Genomic DNA, 16,669 nt, shown 5'->3' with positions numbered 1-16,669 from the left:
CATCACTGGCAATCCTAAAAGAAGAGGAGAGTATTCAAATCAAGCAATTTTCTTATAATCAAACTGGGAGATAATTTTAATATTCAAAAATAACACTGAAAAACCAGGAAGTCCACAGTTAAGACACCACTCACAGTTCATTTCCATAATTCCCCTGCCCTCTTGATAACAGCCAGGGAGGTGGTATGCAGAACATTTCCAATCTATTGTTTTAGTATAATAATCTCATCCTCTCCACCTCTGAGAAAATACCAATAAAATTATTCTACTTATGTTCAGTCAATCCTCTATGTAAGAGATTAGAACACAACAAAACAAGAATTACAGCAGCTGCATCAATTCTTCAAAGTACAGAACTATAAACCCACCTCGAGATTTGGGATCAAATATAATTTGGAGTTTTCTATGTTATTACTCAAGTATTCTATCATTTTTCTGTTTTTCCTTCTGTCAATCAGGACTTCAAATGAAAGTAAAATGCTACCTAGGGATAAAAATATAACATGAAACAAACCAGAAAAATCCCTGAATCCTTCACTTCAAACTGAGAGGACAGGCCTCCAGCAAAGCTAATGGAAAATTATATCCTCATAAATGGGCTGTAATGAGGGTTTACATTTGCCATCTGAAAAGAGAAAAGAAAATTCTAAAGCAAAGCCTTTATATTTCTCTTCATCAATGAAGAGTAAAAATACTGTAACACAAATATAAAATGAAACTTCCAATAATTCTGCCACTTATAGAGCAAAGGCCCTAAGTCTGAGTCTGCCCCTGAGAAATACTTATTAAACAACTGCAGGCTAAATCAATGTGATGATGATGAACATACTATACCCAGAAGGATGTTAGCATCTATTTCTTAGAATATAATGGCTCAGGCCAGGCGGGCACAGTGGCTTATGCCTGTAATCCCAGCACTTTGGGAGGCCAAGGCAGGTGGATCACCTGAAGTCAGGAGTTTGAGACCAGCCTGGCCAACACGGTGAAACCCATCTCTACTAAAAATACAAAAATTAGCTGGGTGTGGTAGCGGGTGCCTGTGATCCCAGATACTCAAGAGGCTAGGGCAGGGGAATCGCTTGAACCCAGGAGGCGAAGGTTGCAGTGAGCCTGGGTGACAGAGAGAGACTCTGTCTCAAAAATAAAAATAAAATAAAAATAAAAACCATAATGGCTCTATCGGAAATTTCCAAAAAATCATATATACTTTTTTTTTTTTTTGAGAAAGTGTCTTGCTCTGCTGCCCAGGCTGGAGTGCAGTGGCACAATCATAGCTCATCATAATCTTGATCTCCTGAGCTCAAGTAATCCTCCTGCCTCAGTCTCTTGAGTAGCTAGTACTACAGGCACTCACCACGACATCCAGCTAATTTTTTTATTTTTTATTTTTTTGTAGTGATAGAGTCTTGCTATGTTGCCCAGGCTAGTCTTGAATTCCTGGCCTCATGTGACCCTCCCACCTCTGCCTCCCAAAGTAGGGGGACTATAGGCATGGGCTGCCCAGCCCATATATTCTTTTGTAGACATTGTTAATTCAAGGAGAAAAATCTCTTCTCAGTTCACTCCACTGCATCACTCACGAGATCTTAATATAATGCTTAAAAGTTCAGTATATTTAGAGCATTTTGAAGATTAGGGTTAGAAAAGAGTCTTTGCATGTAAATGCTGTTCTGCTAAACATTTTAACTACCAGCTCTGTTTTCTTCAAAACAGGTACTTGGCTCTTAATAGTGACAAACAGTCATGTGAAAGACTCCTGGGGCCTGACATTGTTCTGGAGAAACAAAAAAGTTCTCACGTTAGGGAACAGCACCAACTGCTTCAGGCTATGACAAGCCCCAAAACATAAATCCCTTCCTGCATGTTTTTACAGTGTTACTTAACATCCTGAGAGCTTTGTGCTCTTCCAAGAGTCTTTTTCTCCCTGTAAGGACCAGGCACACTGTTTGCCCTCTTTTCCCGTCTTAAGAGAGGTCTTTATTCAACATGACCACCCACTGCACTCAAATATTTGGAATCAGAAAAGGCCAGGTTCAACCATGAAGAAACTGGCAAAGTCTCAGGACTAAACAGTAAGCCCTTCTTAACCTTTTAAAATTGGATTTCTGCACTTGCTTTTCTTGAAAGTAGACTTGCTGATGTACTGGTTCAAACACATCAGTGTATCTTCCTCACCTACATTACCAAAGAACTTACCGTGTAGAAGGCTTCTTACTGAAGTCCTGAATCTGACTATGAATACAATTTAATAAAGCAGTGCTTCCCAACCTCTATCACTTCATGGTACACACAGACCTTGAAAAATGGCACCTCTTTGAAAGCTCTGAACTAAAGGGACTTGAAAGTATTGATGACTACTAATGGGACTATTGGGGCTCAACACCTCCCCGCCAAAGCATGGCACTTTGGCATGCTGAGTACTCTTAACTAAAAGAGACTGGATGGCCCCAGAAGTAGCCTCAGAAGCCAAGCCTCTGACTTTCTCCTGCCCTCCTGTCTCCCTCCCCTCTTTCCCGTTTCAAGTCATAGAAACCAGAATTCTTCTTCCCCAGGGTGGGTCACAGAAACTAGAACCCCTCTCCCTCAAAGCAAGCCATAAAACCTAAAAAGGTCACTCTCTCCCTTCTAAACCCTTATTCCAGAGGGTCCTGCCCCTTATCTGGGAGGAAGGAATGCTACACAGACAGGCCAATAAGAATCTGAACAGAAAGGCCTTGCTGAGTTTCCCCCCTCAGTCTATTACCATTAGAATATACCCTATGTACATTTCTACGCAACTGTCCATTCTTTATCATACCTAAGCATAAAAACAGACAGTTTTCCCTATGTCTTGGGATCTTCATTCTGAAGCCTCCCCTGTCACATAAAGCTTTGATGAAATAAATTTATTATGCTTTTCTCTTGTTAACCTGTCCTTGTTGGAGTGTCAGCTGTGACCCTTATGATGGGTGAGAAAAGGTATTATACTTTTTCCATCTTTACAAGGCTCAGGATATGCCACCCCAAAATGTGCCTCATTAGCATAAGGATTATTTTGAGAAATTTGTAAGTGAAATGCACATCTATAGAGGAAATCTCCATTTGTAAAGGTATCTCCCTCTCTGCACCAGGAAAAGAAAGATGACTAAATCACTAGAGACTCAATCAATAGAGAATACACAGACTTAAATCTGCATTAATAAACCTTACCTTTGTTTTATGGTGCTTTCTGTGGCCATCTTAGCTGGGCCTTTCCCCACTCTTTTTTTGTTTCAGAGAATGACAGTATTTAAGCCTGATGTTTACCCCTTTGAGATCTACCCTAAAGATTTACTCATCTCTCTGGGTTATTTATCATATATACAAGAGGTATATGTTATTAAATTTCCATTTGTTTTTCTCTTGTTAATCTGTATTTTTTGAAGGGTGTCCCAGATAAGAACTCGTGAATGGTGGAGGAGAAAATTATTTTTCCTCCCTATACTACAAAAGGTTAAAGTACAAGCAGAATTGAGAGAAAGGTATACAAAGATAAACATATTTGCCATCTAACATGGAGACTTTAATCACATAAACATAACTGTCTCAACTTCATGTGGCTCAGGGTCAATGTCCACATTGCCTCACAGGGCTGATCACTCTTCACTTCTGTCAGACCTCAAGGAGAAAGGGGATGTCAGAAAAGCAGCCAGCATTTGACTTGGGGCAGTCAGTTGTCAACGTAAGAATCACAAAACTGTAAGTCAGTGAATTAGGCATAAAAAACTAAGTGTTTTATACCTGCCAGGCATAGTCGTAGACAATGGGGATTCAGCTTTAAATAATAGTGTCTGCCCTTCAGCCAGGTGTGGTGGCTCATGCCTGTAATCCCAACACTTTGGAGGCTGAGGCAGGAAGACCGCTTGAGCCTAGGAGTAGATGACCAGACTGGGCTATATAGTGAGACCCCATCCCTATAAAAAAATCAAAAATGAGCCAGGCATGTTGGTATACCCCTGTAGTTCCAGATACGCAAGAGGCTGAGGTGGGAGACTGACCCCAGGAGGTCAAGGCTGCAGTGAGCTGTGATTGTGCCACTACACTCAGTCTGGGCAACAGAGACCCTGTCTCCCACCCCCGCCAGAAAAGGGCAATTTCAATAGATTATGTAGGGCTAGATGTGGTGGCTCACACCTATAAACCCAACACTTTGGGAGGCAGGAGGATCACCTGAGGTCAGGAGTTTAAGACCAGCCTAGGCATGTGATAGCAAGATCTCATCATCTCTACCAAAAAAAAAAGATCAAGATCATGTAGATTAATACTTTTCATTTCATGAGAAAACTATTAGCCACCTCCCAGGCAGTTTATTCAAGGGAATAAAGACAATGGAATAAATTACAGATAGAGGCTGACCCAGTTCCAAAATTCAATTCTCACATTCTTATCTAGTTGTTAGGGTTAGTGGAGTCACCTCTGTCCTTTGATAACATACAAAAACAGGATGACATCATTTATAGGGAGATCATGAAGACCTAGACAGTATAAAATTACAAAGCACAAGACCAGAAATCAGAAGACTGAAGTTATAGGATCTACTTCCAATTCTAAAACCTAATACTCATGGGAATTTACATAATTAACTTAAAACTCTTGGAGCCTGACTTTCTTCATTTATTCTATCCCACTTCATAGGGTTTTTAGAAAGTTTTAAGAAGGCAATAGAATAAAAGCACCTGAAAATATTTAAAGCGTTGGACAAATGCTAACTATAACTGACTAATCAAAATGTTTATAAGAAGACTCAAATGAGAAGAGATGGGCGTAGCTACATTTAAGACCAAAATTAGTTTCTGCTCCTGTATATTAGCTGTTTTAAAACCTTAGCTTCCATTCTATTGTCCCCAAGAGCTTTGGAGGAAATGGATCCCAAAAAATGATATCAGGGCTTACAAAATGCTTTTTGGTGATTACCCTCAACCTCACCAAGCCAGATCAGAAAATTACTTTCTGAAAGGTTTTTCATTTCTTGGTATGCTAATTACTTTCAATTAAGAGATAGAAAATAAGTATGAAGTCACTTCTCTTAGCTATTAAGTCATTATCAAGCACCTTAATAATCTCTGTTCTTCTTGGAATACTGCCCTTTTGGGTATCTCTATCTTAAATTCAATTGCCTGTGGGACAGACAGGCCAAGTAGAGAGTTAAAGCTGGCTGGGGCAATATGGGGAGAGTGAGGAGTGGTGGGACTGAAGTGCTGAGTACAGTATCATCTAGAAGGATAATAACTTCTCAGCTCTAGCCTGTTATTTATAGAAAAGTGGGCCCACTGTTGCCAGATATTTGTTATTTCAAAAGATTACGGAAACTACATTTTGTGACACACACCCAATTTTATTTTATTTGCACAATGTTTATAGTTATCTAGGTCTACTACAAATGGAAGGATATAAGAGCATACCACTCCAAAATATGCCACCTTCGCAGAATGATTTTTTTGAATTGAAGGCAAGTGATAAACAGGAGAAATGCTTTGCCTAAAAGCAGAACATAAATCTCCTTTGTGGAAATGTCCCTACCTTTTATACAGGAAGGGCAAAATGACTCTTAATCACCTGAGATGATTCTAGAGTCTTATTATTATTAGCTCATAGATGGCAAGAGAGAAATCTGCCTAACAAACCTCCCTAAAACAACCCCTATATTTATCTTCCCTAGAAAGATCAAACCCCTTTTTTGTCTTGTACATCTCCACAATTTACTACGTTTTGTTAAAAATGGTACATAAGATCTCAGGCCTAACCACTTTAGGTCTTCATTTTTTTTCTATGAAGTCCTCCACATGCACATGTAATAAACCGTTTCTCCTGTTAATCTGTCTTCTGTCCGTTTAATTGGCAGGACCCCAGACACTGAAACTACAGGGCAGAGAAAAATTTTCTCCTCTCCTACAAAAATTATAGTGTAGAATTCTCTGGCTGTGAAAGGATGAGTTATGTATTTAAAAAGTATTTTGCCTAAAATACTTTTAGGCATTGTGATGCCAATATATGTGATGCCAATGTATACTTTATCATTCTGATATGGGGAAGTAAATATTAAGCAGGGCTTTGCAAGCTAGAGATGGGAGACAGTTCAGGCTGGGCAAACATAATATGCAAAAATACTGAGGTAAGAAATACGGCTGGCATGCTAGGGGGATAAACAGACTCGCTTTGCTGAAAGATAGGATTCCTTTTGAGAAGGAATAGGGCATAGGTGGGAAAAAATGTGAAAGACATTGAATTCTAGAGTTTTTTATAACCTTTAAAGGAAAGTCTGTAGATAATGGAGAGCCATTATGAGGAAGGGATCACTATATTTCATATCTTGTCAAGGGTTATGTGTTACTGTTCTTTCCATTTTTTCAAAAATAGAAGATAAAGGTGAATGTTGACACATAAAACTTAGAGTTCTAAAAAATTCCCAAATGAATGTCAGTTTAACCAACCACATTATAAGTAAATGCTGTTGGCAATGTGGTAGTCAAGGCTTTCAAAGCAAAAATTAAATGATCTCAAAGAGGCTATTTCTTTCTAATCAATAAAAACATTTAGAATTTAAAACCCAAAGAAAAGACTACTGGACAGTTTGGCATTTTGTCAGGTTCATCATCAGGCAGAGCTCTCTTCAACCTGCCTGAAAGTTGGCAAGAAGCTGGATGGAGAAGACTGGCCTCATAAAAGTCTTCAACCAGGTACAACAGCCCCAGAATGCATTGCCATCCATATTCACCACGTAGAGACATGCCTCCAGCAGCTCATGTTTCAACCTCAGAGCCACTTTTGTTTTCTTCTGCAACAAATGATTCCCGGGCTACCAGTCCAGTTGATACTCTCAGTAAAAATTCCTAGAGACAAATGGCCAGGAGAATAGAGCTACTGACCCTCACCTTTACCTGCAACACTAAAATACCAAATTAAATGAACTTTGTTCTTTTACAGAAAAATCCTAGAGGACAGAGTTGAAAAAGCAATATACACACTGCTAAATCACTTAAACTTTCCCATAAGACAATGAGGGAACCATTAATGAATTTTGCCTAGGTAAATAACATGATCCTTAAAATTTTAAGGATTTTAAGGAACACTAACCTGGTGGTAATATTCAATGTGGCTTGAAGTGGTGAGAAAGATCAGAAGCAAGCAGGAAGACCAGCATAAGCAGATGTAGAGCTGGCAATGAATGAGCATGGTAGACCTGCAGAATAGTGAGGAGGCAAGTCTGGGTCTCACAGGGCCTAGGGACCCACCAGGAACTGTTGCTACTCTTGCAAGCATGTAGATTAATATTTTTCTCCACCCTTCCTTTGTTTCTTGATTTACAGTCTCTCACACACACGAATGAGCACTTTCCACATAGTCTTGCTTCTACTTACCAATTATTTTCTTTTCTCCCTTCCAGAAAACTTCTGCAGTATACAGATGGCCAATAATTAATACCTTAACTCAAATTCTATGTGACCTCTGTTTTGGTGCTCATCACCACCTGGCAGCTTCCCTAAGTCTATAAGTTGAAAATCATGAGATGACTCTATGTCTCAAAAACTATTCTCTCTGTCTGAGTGAAACTCATCACACCAAACCATGAAATACTTGTTTAGAGTGTGGACAGGTCACCCCCCATTCAGGGTCTCCTCTGATCTAATTAGCTGAGGCCAGTAGTAGGGTTGAAAAGCTGGCATGCTCTACCATTCACACAGCAAGAGTATAGGGAAAGTAGCTTCCTGTAGGTCAGCTGAAAGGGTAGGACAGACAAAAATACATATCTTTTGCTATAGCTCAGAAAAAGCGGAAAATAGAGCTACCCTGAGTAGAACACAGAGAATGTTAAAAACCAAGAATGTTACAAGTGATGGCCATTTAAGATTAGCAAATACATATATAAGATTAAATGGTACTGATAGAAACAAATTGACTATTTGACTAAAAATGATGTGTATGTGCCCCTTGGTCCAAGCAAAGTGCCATATATAAAGAATTAGTTTCACCCAAGTGAAAATTGTTCATTTTCTGCCAGGCACGATGGCTCATGCTTGTAATATCAGCACATTGGAAGTCTGAGGTTAACAGCATCGCTTGAGTACAGGATTTTGAGGCTGGACGTAAGCTGTGTTCACACCACTGCACTCCAGCCTGGGTGAAAGAGCCAGACCCTGTCTCAAAAGAAAAAAAAAAAAAGTTCATTCTCTAATGTATTTCAAAGGTATTTTAAATATAATCCCTGACATAGTTTGGACATGTGTCCCTGCCCAAATCTCATGTTGAATTGTAATCCCCAATGCTGGAGGGTTGATGCTGTCTTTGCAGCAGTAAATGAGTTACTGAGAGATCTGGTCATTTATTATTTTATTTTGAGACACAGTTTCACTCCTGTCGCCCAGGCTGGAATGCAGTGGCACAATCTCGACTCATTGCAACCTCTGCCTCCCAGGTTCAAGCGATTCTCCTGCCTCAACTTCCCGAGTAGCTGGGATTACAAGAGCCTGCCACCACGCCCAGCTAATTTTTGTATTTTTAGTAGAGACGGGGTTTTGCCATGTTGGCCAGGCTTGTCTTGAACTTCTGACCTCAGGTGATCCACCTGCCTCGGCCTCCTAAAGTGCTGGGATTACGGGCGTGAGCCACTGCACCCGGCCCAATCTGGTCATTTAAAAGTGGCAATCCCTCCCCTTCCCTCTCACTCATAAAAATTGAAGTTTCAGAGATCTGATGTTCTTATGATTTTCTAAGAACTTACATATTATGTAGCATTAATAACACATTTTAATAAATCATATTTGTTTAATAAATGCTATTTACTTTTAATGATTATATATAGCTAAATAATCTGAAACCCAAAATACAAACCCCAAAAATTAGTATAGGCAAGGAAAGTGACAGACAAGCAAGGATTTCAATAGAAATTAAAACTCATAGCAAGCAATTAAGCCCAGATTCTGACAACCATAAGAAGAGATTTTTCTGTTTTCTTAGAATTTTTTTACAATTCAATCTACTATTATGTTACATAAATTTGCTTTTTTTTCCTTTCTTTTTTTTTTTTTGAGACAGAGTTTTGCTCTTGTTGCCCAGGCTGGAGTGCAATGGTGTGATCTCAGCTCACCGCAACCTCCACCTCCCAGGTTCAAGCAATTCTCCTGCCTCAACCTCCCAAGTAGCTGGGATTACAGACATGCGCCATTATGCCTGGCTAATTTTGTATTTTTAATAGACACGGGGTTTCTCCACGTTGGCCAGGCTGGTCTCAAACTCTTGACCTCAGGTGATCCGCTCACCTCGGCCTCTCAAAGTGCTGGGATTACAGGCATGAGCCACTGAGCCCAGTCATAAATTTGCTTTCTTTACATGGCTGTTTCTTGAACCTAGAAGACAGATTCTGTTTTGTTTACAGTTTTATCTCTAGCACCTAGCATTGTGCCTGGCACATAGCAGGTACTTCTAAATGATGACTGACTGGCTTGTGGGAAGAACATAAGAATGGAACAAAGTAAGGGATGTGTTTGTTGTTGTTGCTTTTTTTGAGACGGAGTCTCACTCTGTTGCCCAGGCGAGAGTATAGTGGCGTGATCTTGACTCACTGCAGCCTCTGCCTCCCGGGTTCAAGCTATTCTCCTGCCTCAGCTTCCTGAGTAGCTGGGATTACAGGTGCCCACCACCACGTCCAGCTAATTTTTGCATTTTTAGTAGAGATGGGGTTTTACCATGTTGGTCAGGCTGGTCTTGAACTCCTGACCTCAGGTGATCCACCCATCTCGGCCTCCCAAGGTGCTGGGATTACAGGCATGAGCCACCACGCCTGGCCTGTTGTTTTCTTCTAAACTTCTTGTAGAGATGGGGTCTCACTATGTTGCCCAGGCTCACTGTGAGCTCCTGGCCTCAAGTGATCCTCTGCTCTGGACTCCCAAAGTGTTGGAATTACAAGCATAAGTCACTGTGCCCAGCCTAATGGATGCAGTGAATATTGCTAACCCATATTATTATCCTATAACAAGCTTCATCAAAAAGAATTCTGATGGGCTGGGCAGTGGTTCATGCCTGTAATCTTAGCACTTTGGGAGGCTGAAGCGAGTGGATCCCTTGAGCTTAGGAGTACAAGACCAGCCTGGGCAACAAAGTGAGACCCTGCCTATACAAAAAATACAAATAGTAGCTGAGTGTGGTGGCATGTGTGTGCAGTCCCAGCTACTTGGGAGGCTGAGGTGACAGAATCGCTTAAACCTGGGAGGCAGAGGTCGCAGTAAGCCAAGATCATGCCACTGCACTCCAGCCTGGGTGAGAGAGCCAGACCCTGTCTTGGGAAAAAAAGAAATACTGATGGCACACATTACAATTCTAATTATTGAGAATAATTTACTATAGATGATACAAGGTTCCATTTCTGTTTATGTTGCTGATTTCAGGAAACACGTATAAAGAAGCAAATTTTTCAAAAATTTTTGAAATTGCTCAACTGGTCTGCCCAGTGAATTATAAAATTTAACTAAAAGTTGAAAGCAAAGATGACTGCATGCTAAGTTCTATATATGGTGTACACCCAAAACAAACAAACTCATGATAGCATGGAAGAGATGTATATACTGAAGGGGCCAAGAGCCCTCTGAAAGTTCACTGAAAAAAACCACTGACATGGGGCAGATTAATAGAAGAAAAGGCAGACAAATCTATTTAACCTGTATTCACAGAAGCCTTTACAATGGAGAGCCAAAGATACAGGGGAAATTTTCCATTTTTGTGCGTAGGTTCAACAAAGTATGGAAGAGGTATAGAAATATGATTGGACAAAAAGGGTCTAACACCAAAGAATCTAAAACTAATTGAGTGGAGAAACCCAGCAAGGCCTGTCTGTCTAAATTCTTCTCAGCCTCTCTGAGTATGCACTCCTTCCTTCTGGGTGTGGGACAGGACTCTCTGTGGAACCAGGGTCTTATGGCCTACAGTCAAATAAGGGAGGTCAGATCATCTCTTTATGGCCAGTTTTTACATAGAAAGGCAGAGGGAATGTTAGAGTAATACTTTTAGGTTTTACTGCTGGCTTTGGGGACAAGGAATTCTGGTTTCTATGACCCGCCTTGGGGAAGAGGGATTCTAGATGCCATGGTCAGCCTTAGGGTAGAATGGGACTGAGAGACAGGAGAGCAGGGGGGCAGGAGGTCAGAAAAACTTCTGCTTTTGAAGCTTTCATTTTGGGTTATTGTTTTCTGAGACCCAGCAATACACAATGAACTACAATTTGAAGTAAAAGGTCAAAGATATAATAGAAAAGTTCTAGTTCAGACAGTCCAAGTGATACAGAAAAAAGGGAAAAGGTTTAGTTTAAGTATTTGAGTGTGTATTAAGTCTGACTGGAGGAATTAAAAGTTTCATGAAGGAAATGGCATCTGTACTAGGATTTTCATAAGAAATATAGGAATATTTTGAAGCAGAGGGAATATCAAAAGTACAAAAATAGTACAGAGGGTGTTTATATAAATTTTTAAAGTCTAGTCTCATGGAAGAGGAGTTCAGGTGATTTACAGTCAACGTGAGATATCATTAGGCATTAGGACTTCATACTCCAGGTGATGGGAAGCTATGATACAATAGGAAATATATATGGTCTTTGTTTTATGGCTCCTAAAATCCTTGGAATCTCATGATAAGAGTATCTTACGCTAATGGGATGAGTGGTGGCTGGAGGCCCCTAGATAGCTTCAAGATAGGGCTGGTAGTCAGAAAGGCCAAAGCATGATTTGAGGGTTAGAAATTTCAGTCCTATAGGCTGACCTTCAGGGAGAGGAGAGGAGATGGAGATTAAGTCAATCACCAATGGCCAATGATTTAATCAATGGTGCCTACATAAGAGAGACTCCATAAAAACCCTAAACAACAGGGTTTAGAGAGCTACCAAGGTGGTGAGCACACTGAGGTGCTGGAAGGGTGGTGTACCTGGAGAGGGCATGGAAGTTTTGAGTTCCTCCTCCATACCTTGGTAAGTAAAGAACTTTACTTCATGAGCTATTCTAGCATATTACTGAACTGGGGGTAGGGATCATGAGAATGCCCAATTTGTAGCTAGATACAAGTGTGGGTAACCTGGGGACCATATATATTTATAGAGAGAGAGAGAGGCAGGGTCTTGTTCTGTCACCCAGGGTGGAGTGCAGTGGTGCAATCAGGGATCACTGCAGCCTAGACCTTCTGAGCTCAAGTGATTCTCCTGTCTCAGCCTCCTGAATAGCTAGAACTACAGGTGCCTGCCACTATGCCCAGCCAATTTTTTAAGTTTTTTGTAGAGATGGGGTCTTGCTATGTTACCCAGGCTGGTCTTGACTTTTGGGCTGAAGTGATCCTCCCATCTTGGCCTTCCAAAGTGCTAGGATTACAGGTGTGAGCCACCATGCCTGGCAGGAACTCAATACTTTTGACTGGCATCCAAAATGGGGTTAAGACCTGTGGGGTCTCCACTAACTCTGGGTAGTATCAGAATTTAATTGTAGAACACCCAGTTGGTATTCAGAAAATTAGAGAATTGGTTGGCATGCAGAGGAGAAAAAACCTATACTTTTGGTGTCAGAGGTGTTGTGAATAAAAGCCAAGAAAAGCCAATGAGGACTAAGCTCTCATTTTTTTTTATCTTGCCCAAATTCCTATCTAAGAGATCTGGGGAGTCATGTCCTACAAACCATAAATTCTTATCAGATGGGTTTTATTTAACCCTATATGTCATGACTTACTTTCCAATCTGACTCTGGCATAACGTATGAGACAGGCAAAAAAATCAAAATATTTAACCCCAAAACATGTTTCTCTGCCGTATCTTGAAAATGTCCCTGCAAAGCCATCCTTTGTGGGGGAAAAAACCTGTATCTGTAAAGAATCTCTATTAACACAGCTAGATCTTTTTCTTCCAGGCCCTCCCAATCCTGAAGAGATTAGCTAAAGTCTAGTACCTTTTAAAGATCTGAATAGGAAACATTTTTCATCTATTGTCTCTAAGGACAGCTACTATAAGACTTCAAAGGAACCTTGGTCTCCACAATCTTTTATATTAACCTGAACATTTCCTTTCTATGGATCTTAGGTCCTTCGATAAACTCAACCAATTATCAACCAGAAAATGTTTAAATTTACCTACAGCCTGGAAGTACCTCCCTGAGCCCCCTGCCCTTCTCCCCGCCCCCTGCCTTTGAGTTGCCCCGCCTTTCTGAACCAAACCAAAGTATTTCTTAAATGCATTTGATTGATGTCTCATGCCTCCCTAAAATGTATAAAACCAAGCTGTGCCCTAATCACTTTGGGCACATGTTCTCAGGAGCTCCTGAGGGCTGTGTCATGGGCCATGGTCACTCGTATTTGGCTCAGAATAAATCTCTTCAAATATTTTACAGTGTTTGACTCTTTTTGTTGACAATAATCTGGTGCCCAAACATGTGGGGCCACAGAGAAGACTCAGGACCCTGAAGGAGTTGCCTGAAACCGGAGCAAAGGTACTAGCAGGGGCCCACTGAAGCCTCACCGAGTTCTAGCTTCCCCTCTGGTGAAACTGGTAAGTCCTCCTGAGTCCTGGACCTCCCATTTTTGTTGATGCTCCTTGATTTATTCTGAGCTGTTTTTTTGTTGTTTTGTTTTGTTTTTTTCTCTCTCTCTTTCTTTTCTCCTAGGAAGTTGCTTAAAATCTTAATTTTGGTTTCAGAGGTGTATTCAAAACAGTCTTTCTTCATTGCCTTTTCTCTCAAAATTAATCTCAATTGGCTTGTCTGTGCGCACTTTGCTGAGGAACTGAACTGACACTTCTCGTAAGTAAATGAGAGAGTGAGTTCCTCAGCTTCGAAGAGAAAGGACATTTTGCTCCTCCCAGTCAAAAGGTGCCCCTGGGTGACCGGGGACCTCGTGGGAGTGTCTGGGGGGTTGACTGTCTGTGACATGCAGCAGCCCTATAGGAAACTCCCCAACAAATACTAATTTAAGAAGGCTTGTCCAGGAAACGCATGTAAGGGCTGGTCAGCCAGTGTTTGGAGCCCTCTCAGAGGTGACAGATCTCTGAAGAGAGAAACTGAGACACGTAAGAGGGTAGAAACGACTCAGTGTTGAAACACTGTAAAGTGCTGCCCACAAGCAGCACATATCATCCACCACACAAAAGCCTTAGGCCACAGGTCAGTTGCTCTTAAAAAAAAAAAAAAAAAGAGAGACGGCAAATAAACCCACCAAAAGAGAGGAAAGGCAAGGAGAGCGGTCCCCAGCAGGCACCCCAGCTGGGTTTATGTTTAATAATTATGGTGCCTTGACTTGCAAGTATTTATGTAAATGGGAAGATCTTACTAAAGATGACCTAGGTCTAAGGTTTCCAAAATGGGGAACTTTTGATATCCCTAAATTGGTTTTCTTGTGTGCTAGATTAGAAACATTGGCTCCCAAATCAAAGTAAATGAATGGGAATCATACTTAGCTGGCACCTAGAATCATCAAAAAGAGGAAATGATAAGCTTGCCTCCCTTCAGGAAGTTAACAAAAAAAAAATTTTTGAAACTGTCTCGCCACTTCTGAAATCAGGAAGGCTCCAGAAACTGTCTCCCCTTCTGCTCCTCCTGACTCTCCGCTCTCTCAGAACTTCCTTGTCCAGACAATTTCATTTTTCCTTCTCCCTCCCCTACTCCCTTGCCTCAAGCCACAGGGGGACCAGAAATAGCTGGAGAAAATAATATAGTAGTTGCTCCTTTTAGGGGAAAACCTATAGGCAGAGGGGATCCTAGCATAATGTACATCACCTGGACGAAATCAGAGTTAAAGGCCTTGGTACCTGGATTCTCCGTTCGGACTGAAGATCCATTTGGGTTTGCTAAGGAATTCCAATTAACACTTAAGACTTATGATCCAGGGTTCTCTGACCTGTATCAGCTGATTGAGTTACTGGTCCCCAGAACAAAGCTGAAGAATGGTTTAGAGTAGCAGATTGGAAACAGCCTTTAGAAGATTTTGACAAAACAGATGCTGCTGGAAGACAGAAATGCAGCGAGCTTTGCAATCGCCTCTGTGAAACTGTACCACAGATACTCCCCAAGGTTATAGATTGGGCAAAGGTGAAACAATGTAAAATACACCCAAACAAAATCGTGCCTGACCTTTTTTTTTTTTTTTTTTTTTTGAGACGGAGTCTCGCTCTGTCGCCCAGGCTGGAGTGCAGTGGCCGGATCTCAGCTCACTGCAAGCTCTGCCTCCCGGGTTCACGCCATTCTCCTGCCTCAGCCTCCCGAGTAGCTGGGACTACAGGCGCCCGCCACCTCGCCCGGCTAGTTTTTTGTATTTTTTAGTAGAGACGGAGTTTCACCGGGTTAGCCAGGATGGTCTCGATCTCCTGACCTCATGATCCGCCCGTCTCGGCCTCCCAAAGTGCTGGGATTACAGGCTTGAGCCACCGCGCCCGGCCGTGCCTGACTTTTATATCAGGTTTGAAAAGACATTCAAACAGTTTTCAGGAATACCCCTGGGGAAAGTAAGTGACACCTCACTAAATTCTGGATTTATGCAGAGTTTAGATAAGGAGTTAGCAAACCTAATAAAGAGGAATAAATGTGGCTTGGGCTTCCTTGCCCACCAGCCACCTAGTCAACCCTAGCTGAGCTAGCTGTCACAATCGTTAAGAAAGAAAAGGAGGCCAGGTATGGTGGCTCATGCCTGTAATCCCAGCACTTTGGGAGGCTGAGGCGGGTGGATCACTTGAGGCCAGGAATTCGAGACCAGCCTGGCCAATATGGTGAAACCCTGTCTCTACTAAAAATAAAAAATTAGCTGCGTGTGGTGGTGCACGCCTATAATCCCAGCTACTCGGGAGGCTGAGGCAGGAGAATCTTGCTTGAACACAGGAGGCAGAGGTGGCAGTGAGCCAAGATCGTGCCATTGCACTCCAGCCTGGGCAACAGAGTGAGACTCTGTCTCAAAAAAAAAAAAAAAGGAAACAGTCTCTAAAATCATGAGTTTACAACTAAAACAACTTAGCAACCAAGTTGGGAGTTTGCAAGGGTCCCATGGTCCCCAGAGATCTAAGCGTCCCCCAAGAGGAAGCAATTTGCCACTATTGCAAAAAAAAAGGATATTTTAAAAAAGAATGCAAAAAACTTAAATAGGCTCTTGCACAAAGAGAGCTAAGAGCCCCAGAGGAAGGCACCAGAACAACTCAAAAACCAGAAAAGGGATGCTCTGAGGGAATAGAGAGGGTTTCCCCCCTACTTCTAACTAATGCTTTAGGAGAAGTAGAAATAGCCATAAATGAGGAAAATACCAGAGCCCTTGTCGACACCAGCGCTACACTGTCGGTCCTCAAGCCTACCTTGAGTAAAAACCCTCTCCCTCGAAGTAAAGAAAAAGTCCAAATGGTAGAGGTTTCAAACTCTTATTATAGCCTTTAAATCAAATCCCCTTCAATCTTAATTAGGAGAGCTAGTGGGGCATCACTTTTTCTTATAGTAGATAGTGCCCCCATACACATACTAGGATGGGATTTCCTAGAGACCCATAATGCTCACATCTCATTTTCACAGAAGGGAGAAATGATTCTCAACTTGGGAGATGCAGAAGACTTACAAAAGCCCACATGTATATTATGCTTGTGAAAGTTAATCAAGATTCTGGACAGGAAGAATTAGAGCCTTTCTTATCTAAGATACCAGACTCCCTATGGGCAAACTCATCC

At 41.5% G+C, this 16,669-nt stretch overlaps 1 protein-coding gene across 4 annotated transcripts in view; it reads right to left on the bottom strand.

Annotated features, from left to right (window-relative positions):
- Positions 1-16,669, bottom strand: part of COMMD1 (copper metabolism domain containing 1) — a 241,074-nt gene that overhangs the window by 22,188 nt on the left and 202,217 nt on the right. Inside the window, exon 3 of one of the 4 annotated variants that reach the window (XM_021924869.2) lies at positions 7,093-7,198. The exons of the other annotated variants lie outside the window; for them this stretch is intronic. Within the exon in view, the coding sequence (XP_021780561.1) occupies positions 7,106-7,198 (93 nt within the window). The 3' untranslated portion in view covers positions 7,093-7,105. The remainder of the gene's footprint in view (positions 1-7,092; positions 7,199-16,669) is intronic. 4 annotated transcript variants of the gene reach the window in all.

Source organism: Papio anubis, chromosome 14 (genome assembly GCF_008728515.1).
Source record: "Papio anubis isolate 15944 chromosome 14, Panubis1.0, whole genome shotgun sequence".
Classification (NCBI taxonomy): Eukaryota; Metazoa; Chordata; class Mammalia; order Primates; family Cercopithecidae; genus Papio; species Papio anubis.
The sequence above is the reverse complement of the archived record's forward strand: the minus strand, read 5'-3'. Positions and strand labels throughout refer to the sequence as shown.